Source organism: Solanum lycopersicum, chromosome 10 (genome assembly GCF_036512215.1).
Source record: "Solanum lycopersicum chromosome 10, SLM_r2.1".
Lineage (NCBI taxonomy): Eukaryota > Viridiplantae > Streptophyta > Magnoliopsida > Solanales > Solanaceae > Solanum > Solanum lycopersicum.
In genome coordinates, this window is record NC_090809.1 from 19,529,525 (window position 1) to 19,554,273 (window position 24,749).

At 37.3% G+C, this 24,749-nt stretch overlaps 1 protein-coding gene across 1 annotated transcript; it reads left to right on the forward strand.

Annotated features, from left to right (window-relative positions):
• The first annotated feature begins 15,588 nt into the window (after window positions 1-15,588).
• Window positions 15,589-23,711, forward strand: LOC101257021 (uncharacterized). Its single transcript, XM_004248480.5, has 12 exons — window positions 15,589-16,018; window positions 17,048-17,263; window positions 17,367-18,476; window positions 18,949-19,071; window positions 19,896-20,077; window positions 20,166-20,397; window positions 20,481-20,690; window positions 21,102-21,230; window positions 22,344-22,412; window positions 22,789-22,911; window positions 23,142-23,192; window positions 23,271-23,711. The coding sequence occupies exons 1-12, from the start codon at window positions 15,779-15,781 to the stop codon at window positions 23,436-23,438; spliced, it is 2,853 nt and encodes a 950-aa protein (XP_004248528.1). The 5' UTR covers window positions 15,589-15,778; the 3' UTR covers window positions 23,439-23,711.
• Window positions 23,712-24,749: the final 1,038 nt, after the last annotated feature.

The following is a 24,749-nucleotide window of genomic DNA, read 5'->3' on the forward strand; positions in this document are numbered from 1 at the left end:
TAGTTAAGTTCAAATTTCCTAATGAACCCGTCTTAGAATGGAAGAGGGGTAACTCAATCCCTAGAGGTCGAATCATTTCGTGTCTAAAATCTTGTAAGATGATCTCTAAGGGGTGTCCCTACCTTGTTGTGAGGGTCAAGGACCTTGAATCTGAAGTTCCTACATTAGAGTCGGTACCTGTAGTGAGGGATTTTCTGGAAGTCTTTCCCGATGACTTGCCCAGAATTCCTCCCGAATGGGAAATAGACTTCGGCATAGACTTGTAGCCATTTAAGAAACCTATCTTAGTCCCTCCTTACCAGATGGCTCCGGCCGAGTCGCAAGAACTAAAGGTTTAACTCAATGATTTACTAGACAAAAAGTTCATAAAACCAAGTATTTCTCCTTGGGGAGCTCCGGTGTTGTTTGTAAAGAAGAAGGATGGATCCCTTAGGATGTGCATTGATTACTGTCAACTAAATAAGGTTACCATAAAGAACAAGTATCCTCTCCCTAGGATCGACAATTTTTTTGATTAACTCCAAGGGGCAAGCTCTACTTTTCTAAAATTGATTTGAGGTCAGGGTATCACCAACTTAGGGTGAGAGGTGAAGACATACCTAAAACGGCTTTCAGAACTAAGTATGGTCATTATGAATTCCTAGTTATGTCTTTGGTCTAACTAATGCCCCATCGGCTTTCATTAACCTTATAAAATAGAGTGTTAAAAGATTACCATGACTCTTTTTATTGTCTTTATTGATGATATCTTGGTATATTATAAGAGTGAGGATGAATATATAGACCATTTGGGGGTAGTATTGATGTCCTCAAGGAACACAAACTCTTTGCTAAATATAGTAAGTGTGAATTTTTGTTGAGATCGGTTAGGTTTCTTGGTCACATTGTGTCAAGTGAGGGTATAGAGGTTGATCTGAAGAAAATGGAAGCGGTTAAGAATTTGCCTAGACCTTTGTCTCCAACCAATATTCAAAGTTTCTTGGGTTTAGCAGGTATTATAGGAGTTTTCTTGATGGGTTTGCATCTATTGCTTTTCCTTTGACAACCTTGGCCCAAAACATAGTTAAGTTTGAGTGGTCAAAAGCTTGTGAAAGAAGTTTCCAAGAGTTGCAAGATAGGTGTACCTCCGCTCCAATATTGACCTTACCGGAGGGTACCCAAGTATTTGTAGTGTATTTGACGCTTCTCGAGTGGGTTTGGATTTTGTCCTCATGCAACATTGTAAGGTGATAACTTATGCCTCTAGACAACTCAAGGTGGATGAGAAGAGTTATCCAACTCAAGACCTAGAGTTAATGGTCGTAGTTTTTGCCTTGAAAATATGGAAGCATTATCTTTATGGTGTCCATGTGGATGTATTTACCGACCACAAAAGCCTTCAATATGTGTTCACTCAAAAAGATTGAATCTCTAACAAAGAAGATGGTTGGAACTCTTGAAGGATTACGGCATGAGTGTTCTCTACCACCCCGGCAAAGGCAATGTGATTGCATACACTCTAAGTTTAATAAAAATAGGTAGTGTAGCCTATATTCCTGATGATAAGAAAGAGTTGGTGAAAGAGGTGCATAGATTGGCGTGGTTGGGGTTTGGTTAAAACATTCTCCAAAGGGAGGTTCTGTGGTTCATTATAGCTCCGAATCATCTTTAGTGGTTAAGGCGAAGTCTAAGTAACATCTTTATTATTTATTGATGGAATTGAAGGAATCGGTTCTTGGAAAGTTTAATGAGTCATTCTCCCAAGTAGGGGGTCGGGTACTTAGGTACCAAGGTAGATTCTGTGTACCGGATGTTGATAACTTGAGGGGACAAATTTTATAAGAAGCTCATAGGTCCCGATACTCTAATTCATCCAGGTGACACTAAGATGTATCGTGATCTTCAAGAGTTCTATTGGTGGGATGGTTTAAAAATGGACATAGTAGAGTTTATGGCTAGGTGTCCCAATTGTCAACAAGTTAAAACCGAGCACTAAAGACCGGGAGGTCTAACTCAAGTAATGAGTGTCCCCACTTGAAAGTGGGAAGATATTAATATGGACTTCATTGTTGGGTTGCCTCGAACCCGGAAGCAAAATTACTCAATATGGGTTATTGGGGATAGATTGACAAAATTTGCTCACTTTATCTCTTTTAAATATACTTAATTTAGCGGAAGAATATGCAAGATTGTATCTTAAAGAGATTATGAGTTTGCATGGGGTACCCTTGTCCATCATCTCGGATAGAGGTGCTCAATTCACTTCTCATTTTTGGAGGTCTTTTAAAAAAGGGTTAGGTAATCAAATGAAACTTAGCACCGTTTTTCATCCCCCAAGTAGACGGTCAAGAGGATCATACCATCCAAACCCTAGAAGATATGTTAAAGAACTTTTGTAATAGATTTCAAAGGTAATTGGGATGATCACCTACCGTTGATTTAGTTCTTCTAAAATAATAACTAGCATTCAAGTATTTTTATGGCACCTTTTGAAGCAATCTATGGTAGAAGATATAGGTCTCAGGTTGGGTGGTTCGAGGTTGTTGAGTCTTCACTCCTTGGTCTCAAAATAATCTATGAGGCCTTAGAGAAGGTTCAGATGATAAGGGATAGGTTGAAAACGGCCTATAGCCGGGAAAAATCTTATGCCAACAATCGAAGAAGAGAACTTGAATTTAAAGTAGGTGATAAGGTCTACTTGAAGATTTCACTCATGAAATAGGTGATGAGATTTGTCAAAAAGGGGAAGCTTAGTCCTTGGTATGTGGGCCCTTATGAGATATTGAAATGGATCAGGAAGGTGGCTTATGAGTTGAAGTTATCAAGTGAACTAGCCCCGATCCATCCCGTATTTCATTTCTCCATGCTTAAGAAATGTATTGGCGACCCGATGTCCATTCTCCCCACTGAAGGGTTAGGCATGAATGAGAACCTTTCTTATGAAGAGGTTTTGGTCAAAATCATATATCACCAAGTCAAAAAGTAAAGGAATACAGAGGTGGCCTTCGTAAAAATCCTATGGAGAAACCACCTAGTTGAGGGAGCAACATGGAAGGTCGAGGCTGACATGAAGTCCCATTACCCTCATCTTTTTCCTCAAAACTCTAGCCAAAGTTGAGGTTATTAATCCTCTTAAAATAAAATTATAAATAATACTAAACTTTGTTTGCTTTGATAATAGGTGTATATTTTGTAAAGGGTCATGCTAAAATGAGTTTTCACAAAAAAAATGTTCTTTTGCTTAATTTGCAATTATTTGTGTTATGTGTATAGTTGTCTTCATGAAATTTTAGTGAGCATGTTTAATGTGCCTTGAAGGAAGAATTGCATGGTAACTCTATATTTTCATGTTGAGCTCATGTTGATGTTGAGAAGGTAGTTCCTCATGTTGAAATTTTGAACTCTTATATGTAGTAAATTGTGGAGTTGCTATGTGTAATCTCATGTTTATGTAATGAATGGAGTCATGAAGTAATCCTATGAACTATCACTCATTATGATTTATTGGGCTTCTATTTGTGAGTCTTTCCCCTCCCAAGAAAGAGTTTTAGGTGTCATTAGGGGACGAATGTTTGTAGGGGGGTAATGTAACACTCCGAAAGTCCATGACTTTGTCTAAAGCTTGATATGAGGAACGAATCTCTAAAACACTATTACTAAGCCTAAACTAATGTGTTGAAACTAATAAGGAAATGTTAGAGTCAAAACATTAAGAAATGACAATGACGTTCGGAGAATTTTAAAATGTGAGCTAGTGTGCATTGGCATGTTTCAAGGGATTTTAAGAGTTGGAATTTAGTCACAATGGTAGTGTTAATCAAATAGTAGAGTGTGTTTAGGGTCGAAACATCTGGGTACGACTCCCAGAAAACCACACTAAGGGTCCTTGGAGAGGACCCTAACATTTGACCTCAAAACTGCCACTTGACAATGGCTAAGGACGGAACCAATAAACTAGTCGTCGATGGATCAACAACCCATCAATGGTGGTCGTTAGACTCTTTGGTATTTTTCAGTTTTATTATCCTACTTGTTGAACTTGAGATTTTGGGAAATATTCTACTTTCCGGAATCCTTTGTTGCAAGACTTTGATTTATTCAAGTAATTTTCTAGATTTTCTTCAATCACATCAAAGTAAGTACATGAATTCTTGTCTAATCAATATGAATTGTGTGATTGTTAACGCGGGTAACTAAATCCATAACTAGGGTTGTGGGAACCATGGATAAATAACAAGGTAAAAACTAACTAAATAACAATTCTAGAATAGTGTCTTGCAAGTATTGATAATTCTTTAATTTTTAGAAGTCTTTTTAACGAGTGCACGCGTTAGAACTCGCTTGTTGCTACTTGCCGGACCAAGGAGGTAGATAATAAGAAAAAAATTATCAACGTAGATTTAGTTCACACTATCTAATAGGCTAGTGTCGATTGGTGTGAAGTAACAAATAAGTCATATATCGATTAATGATGTTTAATATGAGGTAAAGGTAAGTTTTAGTAAAGCATACACACGTAGTCAGACCAAGGTGCGAGTGAAATTCCCTAGTTGTCGGACCAAGGAACTAGGGATATATAACTTACCACTTTACATGCAAGATTCTAAGAAAGGATTGTTACAGCTAGAATTACCGCGTTATGAACCTGTGTGGAATACTTATGCCCTAGTTACTCTCATCACTTGATAAATATCAAATATTTATACTTTCAACTTGTTTACTTAGAAATATTTAATTCCTTTTGTTATTTAAAACCCCCCATTTATTACATGTTTTCATAAAGGACTTTATTAAATAGAAGTAATGTAGGTTAAATTTAAGTCTAAATCCTTTTCCTCGTGGAATTGACCCCAACCTCTTAGTTGGGTTCATTACTTGATATGATAGCTTATACTTCTTTTCGAGAAGTAAATTTGAGCGTATCAAATTTTAGCGTCGCTGCCGGGGAAAGTGACTTTTAAATTAACTTTAAGCACATTAGCGAAGTTTAGTCAACAATTTCCTAATTTTACTTTTTCTCTTTGTTTTTGTCTCTTGCAGATCTAATTTTAGTGTATGTTAAGTACACGGAGTAATGGAGAACCCATACTCTCACCCGACCTTCGACCAAACTCCCAAGGCTCCAAATCAAGATTACAACCAAGAGGGTCATTATGTCCGAGATGGAAATTACAACCGTAACAACAACTTCAACCGGGGAAACTATGGTAACAGAAATGATAGGAGTGGTCCCTATGTTCCTCCTCAAAATCGGGAAGTTGCTCCTAGCGATGGTGGAGGTTGTATTGTTCGAGTTGAGGATATGCTGCAAAAAATTATGAGGAGGTTTGATGCTAGTGATGAGCACACTAAAGAGTTGAGGAGTGACTTAGCAAGTACTGGCAAAAAGTTGATGCACATGCAATCTCGATGAAGCATCTTGATTGCAAATGGCCCAATTCTCTTCGACTGTGAACCCACGCCAACCGGGCACTCTTCCTAGCAATACTATCCAGAATTTAAAAAATAATGGACACTGTACGGCATTCACAACTCGAGGTGGTAATCAAATCATTGACCCAGCGATGCCGTCTGGTGTAGAAAATGTGATAAGAGGTGATGATGAGATTGTGGAGGTTAGTGGTGAGTTAGGAGACAAAACGAAGAAAGAAGTCGAGGTACCCAAAAGGTGAGCCCCATGCCTATACCACCGCCTACATTCCCACAGAGGTTAGTGAAAAAGACCAAAGATGGTAAATATCAGCATTTTATCACTATGGTCATACAATTTTCCATCAATGTCCTTTTGATTAAAGCTCTTGAACAAATGTCCGGTTATGCCAAATTCATGAAAGATATGGTCACTAAGAAAAAATTGGTTAGTTTTGAGGATGATGATAAAATGCACCATTGTAGTGCTATTGATACAAGGTCTCTAGTGCAAAAGAAAGAAGATCCGGGTGTCTTCACTATTCCATGTACAATCAGGTTATTATACTTTGCAAAAGTATTATGTGATCTTGGGGCAAGCATACATCTAATGCCTCTCTCTATTTAAAAGAAGTTGGGTTTGGGTGACCCAAAGCCCACTGCAATGCAGCTACTAATGGTCGATCGAACGGTGAAGAGGCCTATTGGGATACTCTACGATGTGTTAGTAAAGGTGGAATCATTCATATTTCCAGTCGATTTTGTGATTCTGGATTGTAAGGTCGATTTTAAAATGTCTATTATTCTTGGGAGGTCATTCCTTGCTATGGGTAGAGCCTTGGTTGATATGGAGAAATGGCAAATGAAATTTCAGTTGAACAATGAAGAAGTCACTTTCAACATTTGTAGGTCCATGAGGCTGAGTGGTGAGCTCCAATCGATATCTATCATATCTAACAAGGTCGAAAAGTCATTTGAGGTACAAATAGAAGAGTTTTTGGGTGTAGAAGCCCTAGCTGCAGTGATCATGAATTTTGATAGTGATTGCATTGAAGAGTATGGATCATTGTTCGCGGAACTTGATCGAGGTGATGTTCGATTTATAGCAAAAAGTTGGAGTTAAATATGAAGCATCCCGAGTCCCCACCCGCGAAACCATCTATAGAGGAGGCTCCAAAAGTAGAACCTAAGGCTCTACCACCTCATCTAAGGTATGTATTTTTTGGAAAAGGTGACACTTTGCCAGTAATTCTTGCATCAGATTTGAATGTGCATCAAGTTGAGAGTTTGGTGAAGGTGTTAAAAAGGTTCAAAAGAGATATTGGGTAGACTATTGCAGATACTATTGGGATCCCTCCCGGGATTTGTTCACATAAAATCCAACTCATGCCCAATCATAAGCAAAATATTGAGCACCAGAGATGTTTAAATCCACCTATGCAAGAGGTGGTGAAAACGAAAATTATTAAGTGGTTGGGTGCTGGAGTGATATATCCAATCGCCGATAGTAGTTGGGTATGATTGTGGTCCCCAATGAGAAAACTGAGCTTGTCCCGATGAGACCGGTGACTGGATGAAGGGTGTGAATGGATTACCAGAAATTAAATGCATGGATCGAGAAGGACCATTTTTCGTATGCCCTTCATGGATCTAATGTTGGATAGACTTGCAGAAAAGGGGTGGTACTGTTTCACTGATAGTTATTCAGGTTCTAATCAGATTTCTTTTGCACCGGAAGATCAAGAGAAAACCACCTTTACCTGTCCTTATGGGACCTTAGCATTCAAGAGAATGTCGTTTGGGTTATGTAATGCACCGGCCACGTTTTAGAGATGTATGATGTTGATATTCTCCGATATGGTGGTGGACACTATTGAGGTGTTTATGGATGATTTTTCAGTGGTTGATGACTCCTGTGAGCGCTGTTTCAGTCATTTGTCTGAGGTTTTTTAAGAGGTGTGAAGATTGCAATCTTGTGCTAAATTGGGAAAAATGTCACTTCATGGTGAAAGAAGGTATTGTATTGGGTCATTGTATTTTAGAGAAGGGCATAGAGGTTGATTGAGCTAAAGTTGATGTGATAGAAAGACTTCCTCCACTCATCTATCTAGGGCATGCTGAAACGGAGAATGAAGTGATCGAGGAATACCATCTTGATGAAGTCTGAGTAATCAAGATTCCTCTATCGTTTCGCGACGTTAAATCCAGCGCTGATTGGGAGGCGTCCAATATGTATTCTTTAGCCAACTATAGGTTTTTTGTGATTTTCTAGGCATAGTTGCATATTTTGCTGTTACTACTTATGTCACGTCTGAATGTTCTTTTATTTTTCTTTAGAAGTGTTGGCTAGAGCATAAGTAGGGTCCGTGTCCAAAAAAGTGTCCAAAAAAACACAAAAATATTAGCTTAATGGGTGTTAAATGTGTAGGAACGAAATCACCAGAAATATGCAGAAAATTGGTCTGGTGCACCCATCGATGGACCCACTGACGGACCTTCATCCCTTTGACGGTCCGTTCTACACAACCGTCGACACTATCAGAACCTTTGTTTCTGATGTTTTAAAATTTTACTCTAAAGTGTCCCTCGACGGACCCCACTAACGGACCGTCGTCCCTTCGATGGTCCGTCTTGCATAACCATCGACGCTGTCAGATTCTTTGTTTCTGATTTTCTAAAAAAATATTCTAAGGTGTCCGTCGACGGTCCCCACTGACAGACCGTCGTCCATTCAACTGTCCGTCCTGCACAACCGTCGACATTATTAGAACCTTTGTTTCTAATGTTTTCAAAAATTCTTCTGAGTGTCCCTCAACGGACCCCCATGACGGAGCATCGTCCCTTCGACGGACCGTTGATGGGTCTGTCAGGCAGTGCTGCACTTCTTCACTGCCATTCCATTGTGTATTTTACTCTTATATTTGATGTTTTTGAATGTGTTATAGGCTTCTAGTGGTACTAATAATTTCTCTTTGCATGTACATATGGCACCCAAGCAAGACCATGTCTAGGTAATTTCTCTTCGTGGGCGTCCTAAGTCTGTCGCCCAATTGAAACGGATGGTCATAGGCATAGACAATGAGTGTGACCCAAAGTACATACCACCAGGCACCCTCACTCTTACCCGTGTTTCCTGCATCACCGAGCCACGCCCACGAAGGTGGCGCCTTGTGAAGTCACTGCCTCCCAGACTAAAAAGGAGCGCATACTGACCAACACACCTTCTGGGTCGGCTGCACATTCTAAGGAAGCGTCTTGCTCTAAGGAGGCGTCCAGTTCTGAGAAAGCGTCTGGCTCTGTGGAGGAACCGAGTTAGAGATGAGGATAAGTCTCGGGCACGGAAGAAAGAGCATAATGAGTTGGAGGTCGCGAGGAGAGCCTCGCTGATTAATTAAGAGGCCCACCAGTTGAGGGTTATAGAAGTGGCTACTGGGGCATTTAGATCTAGAATTGTTGAGGCTGAAAGGAGCACTACTGATGGTGTTGTAATTGCTGAGGACACCATTGATAGTGTCCCTACTACAGAGGGAGTGGGTTCCGAGAAACCGGACCCGTTAGCATGTTGATCATCGGCGCTTTGCGCCTCAGGTTTGCTGCACCTATCATCCTATTTTATATACGTTGATGCATTGGGGACAACTGCATGTCTTTTTGTTGGGGGTGGGGTAAATGGAAAGTGAGTGCTAGGGTGAAGTCTGAGTGGCCCAACTCATGATCCTTTCTTGGGGTTTTCTTGCTTGTGTTCTTTTTCCCCAAGAAAATGGTTATTTTATTATTGAACCAGCATGTTGGTATCTTTTGTACATAGTATAGTAATGGAATATGAAGCATGATGGCTAAACAAAATGATATCCTGATTTAAAGAAAATGTTGCATGACTAGGCATAGTAACTGATGAATGTGTGTCTCTAAGCATGACATAGAGATACACCACGACATGGCCCTAAATCTAAAACTCGAACTAGGTGTCTGATAATCTGGTAGAGTAATGAGATGTCAAGTGAGTGTGAGGAAAATTTGAATAGTCTACCATTGGTACTGAGCTAGACTTGCCTGGTTAGTCCTGCTAAAAGTAAGTTGTGATAGACAATTAGGAAAGGATCATAGGCCCTAGTTCAAGATAGTCAATCTTTAGAGTAGATAATAGAAAACTGAATGAAATTAATCCCTTCTTGATCCTAATGATTTGAGCTTAAAATAGACCTCTCTTTTTCACCCCAACTGATCTTTTCCGGGAACAATGTGTTGGCCCTGGTCCCTCCTTAGACATGTGCACCTCTGCTTATGCCAAAAGCATAAGTTGAGGGTGGCTAATGTAGAAAACAACATTGTCATGACCCTGACCCAACGTTGGGGTATTGTGTACCTTGACTCATGGCAAAACCATGAGTTGAGGGTGGCTAGTTGAGGAATGCCCGAAAAGTGGGGTTGAAAGAATAAAGAAAGAGAAAGAACAAAATAAAAGTGAATCAAGAAAAGTTGAAAGCAAAGTGAAATTTTTTTAAAAAGAAAATCACTTACACAAAAGGAGAAAAAAAGGAGAAAGGTAAGATAACAAAATACAAAAAAATTAACAAATAGGGCGGAATAAAATGATGAAAAGGTAAGACGCTTAGACATTATGTCAAGGGGGGCAATAAGTAACTAAAATACATCCAAATGAACCCTACCTGACCCTTAGCCTAAGTTACAAGCTAAAAAACTCATATCGTGATCCTAAGAGTCTATTATGATGAACTTAAAGTAGTGAAAATAAGGGCAAGTCTATGGCAACAAGTATAAATGAGGTGTGATGTTTTTCTAAGAGCGAGTGCTGAAAAATAAATAATCCTTATACTCAAACTGAAATCATTGTGTGAAAAATAAGGATGTTGTTTTAAAGTGAGGACACTAGTTGCAATACCAAAAAATTGGTACCTTGGTGAGGGATCAAAGAGTATAGGTGTCATTGTATGGTGAGTTTGTGTCATGGTCTAATCCACATGAGCGAGTCTAATAGTGATAGCATGCATAAACATAATGAAAATAATCGGGATTGATAGACAAATGATTGTGAAAGATAAAATAAGGATACTCTTGTACAAAGATTTTGTGGTGAGTCATAGTGCGGCGCTTGAGGACAAACAACGAATTTAAGTTGAGGGTGTTGATCTATCGTGGTTTCACGGTACTTTCAATGTCTTTTCCTTAAGTTCAGTGTGTGTCTAAGGCCTTTTTGTAGTAGATTAAATGCATTTTCTCTTCGTTTGCAGGAAAACTGTCTAGAATGATAATGCGGAAGATCTGTGCTAAAATTGTAGAAGTGATGACATACAGAGCCATCGATGGTCCATAGACCCCTCGATTATTTGTAGGTGGCAACCGTCGTTTGAAGAAAATGCTGCTGAAGGAAGATCGGGGAATTCTGACCAAGTGTGGGGCTACGGAAGCTATCGACGGACAGTCCTGCACATCCATCATTGCTAAGCGAAAGTAGCCCTAGTACCCGTCTTGAAAAGATTCTAAGTGTGGAGAAACAGAAGACATCGACGGACCATCGTGCACTCAACGGACCGTCATCCTAATCCGTCGATGGTAATAGTGAGTTAAAGAAGAAAGCAGCTGAAAAAAATTCTAAGTGTGGAACGACGGGAGGCCTCGATGGTCCATCGTGGCCTCGACGGTCCGTCGGTTCGATCGTCGACTCAGACGCGTTCTTGGGTAGATTTCCTTTTTATGTTAGGACTTCTTTATTATAAATACTTGTAAAAACCTCGTTTTGGGTTAGACTCTTTGGTATTTTTTAGTTTTATTATCCTAGCTGTTGAACTTGAAATTTTGGGAAATATTCTACTTTCCGGGATCGTTTGTTGCAAGACTTTGATTTATTCAAGTAATTTTCTGGATTTTCTTCAATCTCATCAAAGTAAGTACATGAATTTTTGTCTAATCAATATGAATTGTGTGATTGTTAACACGGGTAACTAAATTCATAACTAGGGTTGTGGGAACCATGGGTAAATAACAAGGTAAAAACTAAATAACAATTCTAGAATAGTGTCTTGCATGTATTGATAATTCTTTCATTTTTAGAAGTCTTTTTAACAAGTGCACGCGTTAGAACTAGCCTTGTTGCTACTTGCCGGACCAAGGAAGTAGATACTAAGAAAAGAATTATCAATGTATATTTAGTACACACTATCTGATATGCTAGTGTCGATTGGTGCGAAGTAAAAACTAAGCCATACATCGATTATGATGCTTAATATGAGGTAAAGGTAAGTTTTAGTAAAGCATACACACGTAGCCGAAACAAGGTGCAAAGTGAAATTCCCTAGTTGTCGGACCAAGGAATTAGGGATACCTAACATACCACTTTGCATGCAAGATACTAGGAAAGGATTGTTATAGCTAGAATTACCGCGTTATGAACCTGTGGGGAACACTTATGCCCTAGTTACTCTCATTACTTGATAAATATCAAATATTCATACTTGCTACTTATTTACTTAGAAATATTTAATTCCTTTTGTTATTTAAAACCCCCTTTTTATTACCTATTTTCGGAAAGGACTTGATTAAATAGAAGTAATTATAGGTTAAAGTTAATTCTAAATCATTTTTCTCGTGGGATCGACCACAACCTCATAGTTGGGTTCTTTACTTGATACGACCTCTTATACTTCTTTTCGAGAATTAAATTTGAGCGTATCACAAACCTAACACCCTATTAATTCCCAAACCCAAATCTCTCTAACTTCTCTCTAGTTTCTCTCTCCCTAAACTCAAACCTCCATTGAAGGAACACTAGAGCTCCAAGAGTAGGACGAATTCACCAAGGAATACATCTCAAATTCAATGCAAAATCATCCCTATGGTATGGTTTCTATCACTCTTGGGATTCTTTCTCCAAGAGGCTCCTTCAACTATGATTTTCAAACTTCCCCAAGACTACAGTTTCAATCTAGACATGGGTCCTCTTTTCCAGACGAAATTGTTATTCAATTGTGATGAATTATGGTCTTTTATAATTGTTTAACTAAGTAATTGTTGTTAATTATTGATAATCACTAGAGATTTCCCCTTGGACCCTACTTCTTCCCCAAACTCATTATATCTTGAAATTCTATGGAAATTGTTGAAGATAATGAGTATGTGGATTATGTAGAATGATAATTGCTATGTATTACTTCTTGAATTTATCTTGTTTATGTATTGGTTATGCATCCTTTGTTAATTGAAGTATAAAGGCAATGAAAGGTCAAGCAGGTATGAAGATTGATTCTTCTTGAATTCGATTATGAAATATGAGTTACTTATATAGCAATGCTCTTATATCTAATGTGTGGTTATGATATTGATGACAAGTATTCCTCATCCTTAACCCTAGACATATGAATTAGTTATGAAGTATGTATGCATGTTATGATATGACTATTATATGATTGAAAGTAGTTCCTCATGATTATAATAAAGTGTTGATTGAAAGCTTTACTCACTTGTATGTGGTTTCTAAAGTGAGAGGATAGTTCCCACTTATGAGCTATTATGATGAGATGTTTACATAGGGGTCTAGAAGAGACTTATGTAAACATTGTATGATGAGTATAATGACTACTAAAGGGAATAAATGCTTAGCACTGAAAAGGCATGTAAATGAGAAGGGGGTCCGGCTACCTACTGGTTATCCTGACGTTTAGTAAGTTTGGATTCTCAAGATATGTGTTGTCTTATGAGATGGAAACCTCCACGTATAGCAAGTCAAGGTTTCTAGTAACAATCTCCTTGACCCTTAACTATGTGTCCACCTATGACTCTAGCTTAGTGGATCCACCTAGATAGCTATGTACAAAAGGTTACACCTAAGGCAAGTGTTAACCCTCTCTTTTCAGTGTGGGAGTAGAACACAGGATTCCATGTAGCTCACATGGTCTAATGTCGGTTATTGCAACTTCTTTCCCTAATGTAAAAGTAAATGAATAAGTTAAGTATATGAACTCTTATTAGGGTTCGTCTTAAAGGCTACTACATAGTGTGAGGGAGGGCATGAGACTTCTCTTGTACACTGCACATGTGGGATCCTAAGGGATGGTCTTAGTAGTGTTCTTGTATGATTAAGTTGATTATATGTTATGTATGTCAAGTTATATATGAATTAAGCATGTTATGATGAAATATGGGGGTATGTCATATGTATGAGGTAAGTGACTTAATGTGATGCTTAGCTTTGGATAGAGTTATGGGCTTCTATTCTTGCATTGCACAAGTATTGCTTGGGTTGCTTATGTATTGGGTTAATATCAAGTTGGGTTGACTTATTATGTTTCATATATATGCATAGGGGTAACAATTTTAGTCCATATTAATAAAATGGGTCCATTTTGATCGTATTTAATGGCTTGGATCACTCATATTTTAATTGGTTAAATATGGACTTCAAACTATTTTAAGAGTCTTTACAAATATGGTCAAAATAGTTTAATATGGGTATCCATTTGATCCATATTAGGTCACTTTTTTTCACTTTCACTCAAAATTCTTAATTGTGCTAAAAAATAAAAGAAAATTTATATCAATTTTCAAACATAATTGAAAAACATTTTTTTTTGGTGGAAGGCTGAAGAGGGGGGAGGGGGGGTGCCCAGGCGGAGGGGCTAAATTTATTTATTTATTTTGCAAAAACAATTTTGTTTTGGAAAAAAGAAATTAGGGGTAGGTTGGTGGATGGGGGGGGGGGGGGTAGGGAGAGTGCCCGGATGGAGGGGGTAATTTCTTTATTAAAACAGTTTTTTTTTTGGAAAACAAAAAAATTTTAGGGGGTAGGTTGGTGGGGGGAGACAGGGGGGCTCGGGGGAGGGGGTGGGGTGGGGTATGTGGGGAGGGGTAGAATTATGTTTTTGAATTTTTTTTATTTATATGGGTTAGAACCATTTTGTCCAAACCATATTTGACCAAATCCATATTTTCCCATATTATATTTGGATGGATAGTAATCCAAACCATTTTTTCTCAAACCATATTAAACCCCTGCAAATTCGATACAATTCAACCGTTAGTCACCCCTATATGTGCATGTTAATTGACATTATGCATGGTTTTGACTAAATTGTGTCTTTTCTCATGCATTGATGATTTTTATGCATAGGAACCATACTTAGTACATATGATTTGTACTAACCCATATTTCTTCCCTTTTTCCAAACATTGTAGGTTCCAGCCATTGAAGAACTTCTAGGCCACTTTACAATAAGACTTGGACTTTTCCCCCATATTGTTGGTGAGTCCTCAAGTTCGAGGATGATGTCATTTGTTCTACCTTAGTAGTATTGCTTATGTCTAAAGACACTTATTTCCTTCCCTATTCTTGAGACTATTCTTGTAAGCATATATGTGCATAATGTACTTGTATAAGGGCTATGCCCGAACGTTGTAATTCTGTTTAAAATGATTTAATGTGAGACAAAGTATTAGACTATTTCTTATGGATTGATTTTATTGCCTAAACGAGAAGTCTATGTAAACTTCAATAAGCGAGGACTCTATGTTAACTCAATATATGATATGTGGGAAGTCTAAGTATACTTCATTATGGAATAGTTTTTATTTTTTCCGCATTTTCGACTTATGATATGTTATGACGAATGCTAAGGGCTAGTCCAAGTCTTCTTCGAAGACGAAGACGCCGATTACGTCTAGGGGGTGCTCCTTGGTCGTGACAGAAAGACATCCAAAAAAAGAAAATGGTTAAGTAGAAATTCACTTCTAAGTAATGGCAGCAAGATGTGATCATTGAGTGTTGCATTTTGAGGACAAAATAATAGAAATATTGTTTCCACTAGACATTTATAACACTTCTCTCATAAAAAAATGAATTTAATGGACAAAAGAACATGCCAATTTTGAAGGTATATACTACTGATTAAGAGTTTAAAGAAGAATTCAGATAGGCATACGATTGATATTCTCCCCACCAGATGCCTCGTATCCATAACTAGTCGAGGAAGAAGATGGGTCATACAAAAAAAAAAAATACTTTTTAGGCTTTCTTGTCCATTTGAATTTTCAAGTCAGCAAAATAAATTGTTTTATGTGATTTTTAAAGTGAGATGACATGTGTTAGTTTTGAGGGGCAAAAGTGAGCGATTATACTAACGGCAAAAATATTTTTGAATTCAAAATTCAATGGAGGGTATATATGATCCATTTTCATTAGTTCTTTTTGACCCTTTTTCATTTTGAGGAGCTTAAAATTTGTGTAGTCAATAATATAAATTACACACATAATAGTTTTAATATAAATTTACGCTGCTATTGAAAATAGAAGAAGAGACGAACAGAGCTAAAACCCTAAACCCTAGCTCTGATAAGTTCACACCATTGCTGAAGAAAAACAAAAGTAACAGAGTAACCAATGGTGAAGGCATATCTCCGATATGAGCCAGCGGCTTCTTTTGGGGTTATAGTATCCGGGGAATCAAATATTGTCTATGACAGCTCCGGCAAGCACTTGCTAGCGGCGGCGTTGGAGAAAATCGGTATATGGCATGTAAGGCAGGGTCTTTGCACTAAAACCCTAGCTCCTTTACCTTCATCGGACTCAAAAGGTCCCTCTCTTGCGGTTACATCAATGGCATCCTCTTCATCATCCCAAGTAAATCTTCTTTTCATTCTCTTTTTTTTCAGCATTTTTTCTCTGCCTTGCTAAAATTCAGTTGTATTTCTCATCGCTATAGTGCTCCTACTTTGTTCTGATATTGATATTTTTTGGCTGCTTTAATATGTTAATAAATAAAAAATTGGTTCCAAAACAATTTGGCCATTATTGTGAAATGTTGTTATAAAGAATGGCTTTTATAGATTGGTGAAGTTGTAGTTTTTTTTAGACGCTCCACCATTAACCTACTAGCAGCGGGGAAGAATACATAGCATGCCTTATAGTAAAAGCTTGGTCGAGGGGTCTATGTGGAAGGTGGTCCAATTAATTGAGAATGATTAGTTGTTAGTTTACACATGTTACTGTTTCACTTACATTAGTTGAAACTAAATGGGTCCAAATAGGCAAACGAACGAGGAAGGTTTCATATAGCCCGTCCCAACTAGTCTAGGGTTGAGGTGTATTTGATTGATTGATTTGGGTTTTAGATAAGTTCTGATACAGCATGGTAAATCGGGAAAAAATATTTCAAGTATGATTTCATCCAGATAAGTATTTTTTCCTGTATGCATCTAGGCTTTGGTTCTACAATAAAGGTGGTGTAGAGTGCATGGTGTGCTATAGGACACATTGTGTTCGCGTCAAGTTTGGTAAAACAAATCTGGTAGTTTGGTCAAGAAGCGTCAATTACATTATTCATTGAGTTCCAAAACTGAAAACAATGGATTTCCAGATAATTAAAATAATATTCTTCTTGTATGATCTATTTGTAGTGATGTTCTGCATTCATGCTACTCTTTCATTTAAGATGTAGTTGTATCTTAAAATGGAAGGCATTAAAGAGAATAATTTGGGCTTAGGGAAGCAGGAAAGCTAAAATGTCAAGATGGTTCCAAAGACAATGTTGTGTTCTATGTTTGTTTGGTCAGACTCGATATTTTTATTTTGTTGTAGAGGTTTGTATCATAGGAAAGATTGTGGAACTTGTGTATGGCTTTAGTAGTGATAAATTGGACTTAATTGCAGATAGCAAGTGGTTATGCTGAAGGAAGCATTAGAATCTGGGATTCTGAGAAAGGTATATGTGAAACCACATTGAATGGGCATAAGGGTGCTGTGACGGCCCTTCGATACAATAAGCTTGGATCATTACTAGCATCAGGGAGCAAAGATAATGACATTATTTTATGGGATGCAGTGGGTGAGACTGGCCTGTTCCGCCTTCGGGGACATCGTGATCAGGTTCATACTATCTTCAAACTAGGCATAATGCACTTTCATTTCTGACTCCATCTTGTATTACTTGTGAATTATTAATTTTGTTCCATTGCCATCTGTGTTGCAGGTTACAGATCTTGTTTTCTTAGATTTTGATAAAAAACTGGTAACGGCTTCTAAAGACAAGTTTTTGAGGGTGTGGGATCTTGATACTCAACATTGCATGCAGATAATAAGTGGCCATCATACTGAAATATGGTCCATAGATATTGACCCCGAGGAAAGATTTCTGGTCACCGGTTCTGCCGACCCTGAACTTCGTTTTTATGCTATAAAGCATGAGTTAGCTGATGGACAATTGATTGCTAACAAAAATGAAACAGATGTAAAGGACTTGCCTGCTGAAAATAAATGGGAAGTACTGAAGTCATTTGGTGAAATTCAGCGTCAAAGCAAGGATAGAGTTGCAACAGTGAGGTTTAACAAGTCTGGAAATCTGCTGGCTTGTCAAGTTGCAGGGAAGACAGTGGAAATATTCCGTGTGCTGGATGAGTCTGAATCTAAACGCAAAGCGAAAAGAAGAATCAGCAGGAAGAAGGAGAAGAAATCTTCGAAACAAGGCCTTGAGGCAACGGAAAAAGGAGAGACAAATATTGGAGCTGAAGGAGGCAACAATCCTGTTGTTACAGTCCTGGATATCTTCAAGCTTCATCAGACCCTACGGGCTGGAAAGAAGATCTCCTCAATTTCTTTCTCCCCAGTTGCTTCAAAGAATTTACTGGCTACCTTAGCTTTGTCTTTGAATAATAATTTGTTGGAATTTCATGCAATAGAAAGCAATTCAACTAGTAAATTGAGTGCTATTGAGCTTCAGGGGCATCGTGCTGATGTCAGAAGTGTAACTCTCAGCTCAGATAACACTCTATTGATGTCAACTAGTCACAGTGCAATTAAAATATGGAACCCTACTACTGGTTCTTGCCTCCGCACAATTGATTCAGGATATGGTCTTTGTGGACTCTTTGTTCCGGGCAACAAGTATGCTGTTGTTGGTACAAAGGGTGGGACCCTAGAATTTATTGACGTTAGAAGTGGTACTTGTGTGGACGTAGTGGAAGCCCATGGTGGATCTGTTCAGTCAATTGCCTTGACTCCAGATGGGACAGGTTTTCTAACTGGCAGTGCCGACCACGACATTAAATTCTGGGAATTTCAAATGGTGCAGAAGTCTGGTGAAGTGTGTAATTTGACTTGCTATCTATATTACTCTGCACCTCCATCTTTCTTGATAGTGTAGTGCTATTATCTCTACTTTGCTTCCAAATTTTGGGATTTTTTGTTGTTGGATGGTTTACGAGAGGGATCCTTTGAATCTTGTGAAAAATATTATTTAAGTAATTACTCTACAGCTATAATTGTGCTCTTATACTTCTCAAAAAAAGAGGGCTATAATAGTGCTTTAAAGAAAAGAAATAAATAACTGATTACTGTACTTTAGTATTTCTATGGAACTGATCAGCAGATTGAGGTTCTCATCTGAATAGGAATTTATCTAATGTAAAATATGTCGAATCCCTGATATTATATTGGATTGAATTCTTACAACCATACTTTTGGCTTTTAAAATGCACTAGTTTCTGCTTAGATGAAGATGAAAAAACCCTATTCCTGCTGGTGAATAATGATGGGCTCTATTTATCTACATACAGGGGTCTAAGCATTTAACTGCATCTCCGACAAGTAGTTTAAAAATGAATGATGATGTTCTAGTTGTTGCTGCGAGCCCTGATGGTAAATTTATTGCTGTTGCCTTGTTGGATAGCACAGTAAAGGTAACAGTCTTAACTTATTTGAATTGTATATGTTTTGATTAAAGTTGGACATTCTCATTTCATGGGACTTGGAAGTATTCATTATGAAAGTATTTGTGAAATTATCTGGTCAAATCACTTGGCTCTTTTTCTTGGAGTTTGTAATTACTCTTCACTCCTGGTACTGATTTTTACTATATTAGTTTGTTTAAGCACTATTTGGTACTTATTTTTTGAGAAACAAATGATGCCTGCTTGTCGTATCAGTTTATAAGGCCTTGCAATTGTGTTGTTCACCATCTATCTTTGCGTTCAATTCTTAGTTTAATTTTAGTCATTTGCTTACTCATTGTTTCTTACTTACCATATGTTTATTTTTATGCTTTATGAGCTCCCACTAAGCTTATGGAATTGAAAAAAAAACATTTTTCATTGTTAATTGTTACACTCAGTAATTTCCCATATGACCAAAGACCAGGGATTTGAGCCAAGGAAGCAGCCTCTAATGCTTGCATTAGGGCAGGTTGCCTACATCACACCCCTTGGGGTCCTTGATAAAAGTCAACCTACTTCCTAATAATTTTTTTTCGAAACATTGACCCATCTGAACAGCCCGGGAAAGGCTTGAGACTGAGGCAAGATCCTAGAATCATCTACCAAAACTTATGTCTTGCTTGATTTATAGGTTGCTTTGTTACACTGTTAAAACTTTTAAATAGGATTGTTTTTCTGTTGCATCATTGTATTTTGTAGTCTACTCAATGCTTTTATGTTTTATTTCATGTAAAGACTTTTTTTTGCCTGATCTTATTTAGACCTAATATTTATGATGTCCACATGTTCAGGTCTACTATATGGATTCACTCAAGTTCTTCCTATCACTCTATGGACATAAGTTGCCTGTATTGTGCATGGATATTTCTTCAGATGGTGATCTGCTTGTCAGCGGCTCTGCGGACAAAAATGTGAAGATTTGGGGTTTAGATTTCGGGGACTGTCACAAGTCACTTTTTGCGCATGCTGATAGGTGCTTTGGTTAAATCGTTAAGTAATCTAGTATTCAACTAGGTAACATTTTGCGATTAATAAATGCTGATTTTCTCTTTTCATGGCAGTGTTATGGGAGTTAAGTTTGTGCGCAACACCCATTACTTTTTCACAGTGGGGAAAGATCGCTTGGTGAAGTACTGGGATGCTGATAAGTTTGAGTTACTTTTAACCCTGGAAGGTCACCACGCGGAAGTTTGGTGTCTTGCTATGAGCAACCGTGGGGATTTCATCGTTACTGGATCTCATGATCGGTCAATACGCCGTTGGGATCGTACTGATGAGCCCTTTTTTATTGAGGTATTGTGTGTTAATGTCTTAAATACTGTATCGATTAAAGACAGTTTAAGTAAGGAATTATAAGTTGCTACTTGGATTTGCAGGAAGAGAAAGAAAAGAGATTGGAAGAGATGTTTGAATCAGACATTGACAATGCATTTGAGAATAAGTATGGATCAAAGGAAGAAATTCCAGAGGAGGGAGCTGTGGCATTAGCAGGGAAAAAGACTCAAGAAACTCTTACTGCCACAGATTCGATCATTGAAGCACTGGACATGGCAGATGCAGAACTGAAGCGAATCACTGAACATGAGGTTTCCTTTCTGCTTAACCTGGGAGGCGTCTTCTTACTGTTCTTCCTATACTGAAACAAGAGTTAGAAGAATAATTTAAACTAGAGAGTTTTTAGGTTTGATGCATATTTTTTTTAGGCTTAAGCCTACTAAATAGAACATTCATAAAATGATTTTGGAGTATCCAAAATATTTTCAGTGCAACTTATGAACAAGATTTTTATGAAGAAACTGACTTAATAAAGGTTGTCAAAGAGGCGGTTATCTAAAAATATGTGTCTTTTCCTTGCTTTCTCTTCTTCTTTGGAAACAGGTAATTGGATGTGGAGGGTGATAAAGTGCTAGTTAATTAAATTTTTTTATAAAAAAGGAATCTTTTTTTTTTTTGGACTTGGTAATTTCTTGAATGGAGACTACTATGTTTATATGTAGGAGGACAAAACAAAGGGCAGAGTTTCAGAATTCAGGTCTAATATTCTCATGCTCGGGCTATCTCCTTCTGATTATGTTCTTCGTGCATTGTCTAGTGTGCATACTAATGATCTGGAGCAAACTTTAATGGTAAGTGATTATTTTGAAGATTATATTTTAATTAGGAAAGTCCAGTTTTTTCAGTAATTAGTTCCTGACCTAAAATGTTATCTAACTGTTTCAATTCGAATGCCATCTTTACAATTCCATACACTTGAGTTTAGAGCTTTAACCATGCATATTTTATTGAACTTAATTTTGAAAATTGCTACCTAGAGACGTTGTGCCTAATTGTGGGCCCACAGTTTTTTTTTTTTTTTAATAATGGAAGTTTATTGGTCCCCCTCCCATTTAACTTCTGATGGTGCTTAATTAAAGATGAACTGTCCTTTTGAGGGTAGTGAAATTAATCTGAAACCAGCCCAAATGGAAATCTTAAGTTCAATCTCAGAGGGTTTATGATTTTTGCCTAATTGTGTTTTGAGCATATTTTTGGACTTCTTTTGTCGATTGTAATTGTTCTATGTATTCTACATGATTGGTTTTTATTGCCTTTTTGAAGCTTTTATAGCATTCTTACCAGTACCAACTAAATTGTGTCTGCCTTAACTCTCGAATGACTTAAAAATAGACCAGACTCTTCTTTCCAGTTGTGTGGATTAGGCCATTAGATGATGGATATGCATGATAGTTCTTACTAGATATAATCAAGTAACAATCAAACTTCCTGCTTTGAGTATGGACATTAGTATGTTTCTGTTCCTGGAGCCTATCTGTGGTTGAGATGGAGTCGATTGGAGTTCTGTATTTTACTCAAAATTTATATTATGCCTCGAATCCATCTGCTTGGAAGGTATCCAAAAATGACCTTATGTGTCCATTCTTACATCATGTGTCACCCAGGAAAAGACTCCCAATATTTTCCTACCTCATAGTATCTAGTGTCTTGTAGAATGACATCATTGAAAAACATAGCGTTAGTTTATTCTTGCTTTAATGCTTGATACAAGGGTTGTATATCTCTCACTCCAATAATTTGTTACTCAATTCCAGAAAATTAATAATTCAATTTACCAAGCTTTACACATTAACATTTTTTTATCTCTTTGAATTTGTCTTTTCAATTGAGTTTAAATGGTCTTGTATCCTTTCAATTTTGATTTTGTCTTATATATATGATTATATTTCACATACTCTTTGCAGGCCTTACCCTTCTCTGATGCTTTGGATCTCTTGTCGTACCTGGAGAGTTGGGCCTCTGCAATCGATAAGGTTAATATTTTCTTTTAAGAAGATGTGAAGTTTGTTGCATGTATTTATATTATAAAACACAAATATTGTGTTTGAACTTTTGAAAACAAAGTAATTGAATTGAATTTGTCACATTAAGGTCAGTCTCCAAAGATCTCCAAAGAGTGGAGAATCCGTAATTTTAGTAGTAGTCAACAATTTTCTTTTTCTGTATTTTTTTTGTACAAAGTAAGCAATCAGCAAATCTTTGCACGTCAACATCAACTAGGTAGTATTATGTTTCTGGACCTGTAATTGTACAAAGTATGCTTGCTTGAGTGAAGTTCTTGTCTTGTGTTGTTTATAGTTATGTCCGATCTGTAATTTTACAGTAATTATCCTTCTAATGTTCTTGCAGGTGGAGCTTGTTGGTAGGGTTGCAGTACTGCTAGTGCAACTTCATCATCACCAATTGGTTTCAACTGTCTCTGCCAGACCCCTCATTACCCGTCTAAGCGACAGTCTTGCTGCAAAAGTCAAAGTAAGTTTGATGAACTGATTTCCTACAACTTCTTGAGAGATTTTAGTATAATTTGAAGATGTTCCTTGGTTTTAATTTTTCTGAAATTTGAAACTGTTCAACCATGTCTAGATGACTTTCAATACCTGCACAACTCAGCCCTTTCTAGTATCGTTGTATAAATTAAGCTTGTAAATGGCAGAAGCACTGATAGGAGATTCTATTTTTGACATGAATTCTGACCATCACAGGAACGCAAAGATATTATGGGTTTCAACCTTGCTGGAATGGATCATTCCACGGTAAGTCTTGTGAATTTGATTGTCATTCTCTTTTCCAAGTTCAGAAGAATGTGAGTAGACGATTTCTGTTGTCTTCAGCAATTTATGTCTTCACGTTCGGATGCTGTATTTCGAGATAAAAAGACTAAATTATTGGAGATACGCGCACACAATGATAAACGTACTGAAGAAAGGGAAGATACGAAACAAGAGAAGAAGAGAAAGAAGAAACAAAAGAAGTCGGATGGAGGACATGTTTGGTCATGATCTTTTCTACCACGCTTGTACCTTTCTATATGCCTTCACTTGTTAGTGTTTCCTCTGGAGGGGATAGAAGGGTAGGGGTAACAATTTTGGTTATACAACTTCAGCAAGTATGATAAAAAAAAAGCTTTCATATACAATTTGTATATAATGTTGTTATTGATTTGTAAAGACTTTTGTAGCCCTAACTAGCAATTGCTACATTATTACCAATCGTACTGAATTGCAGCATGATGAGTTTTGTTTTCTTAAATGGCAACAGCTTTGTACTGATAACTGTTCATCCTTGCTGCCTGAAAATAGAACATTCCAATGGTCATGTTTAGAATATAATTAGGATTTTAAGCAGTGTCCTGTGATTTTTGAAAGTGCATTGCATGTCACATATTTCCTGATCTTTGTACTTGGTGGTAAATATCTGTGTACACTATTTTTTGTACAGAAACAAGTTTCGTAAAAATAAAATAATAATTTCTGAAAGTAGGGAAAATTCAATTTCTGACGTGATTTTGTCCTCTTCACCATCATACTCAACTTATCTTCATCCCATCCCCTGTATCCCCATTCCCATCTCTCATAGTATTTTTCTTTTACATCACATGCAATTTTTATAATCCACTTATTTTCTTTTGTACTGAACAGACCCCTAGATTTGAATTCTTTTCTACAAGAGTCCTGAACAAAAATGATACAAAAAAATTAAACTAAGCACTTGAAAAACTGAACCGAGCATTTTTGGGTTTATGGCAGTTAGTGTTGGCAATTTAAGCCCATTTTTTACTGATCTGCCTAAATAGCCCATCAAATATGGATTGAAAGAATGATTTACATATGGATAATATTTGGGATTATACCCATATTTTATCCATTAAAATATGGGTATATTATGGGGAAACTACGGGTCAAATATGGGTACTGCAAGTTTTCTCCAAATTTTCAAAAAAATCTTCTGTTATCAAGTTTTAGAAGCGATTTTTCAAAACTTTCCTATATGGATCCCTATTAATATTTCAACTCTCAACCTCCACCCCACGCTTCCAAAAAATAATTAAAGTTTGTTTTTAAAAAATATTTTGAACTTCAAAATTTCATTTCTTCACCCCTACCCTCGACCCTCCACCCGAACCCACCCCCCAAAAAAAAATTTAAGTTTATTTTTAAAAAATATTTTCAACTTCAAAATTTCATTTTTTCATCCCTACCATCGTTCCCCCATCACCCTCACCCCCACCCCCACCCAAAAAAAATTAAGTTTGTTTTCAAAAAATATTTTAAACTTTCAATATTTATTTTTTCACCCTACCCTGGACCCAC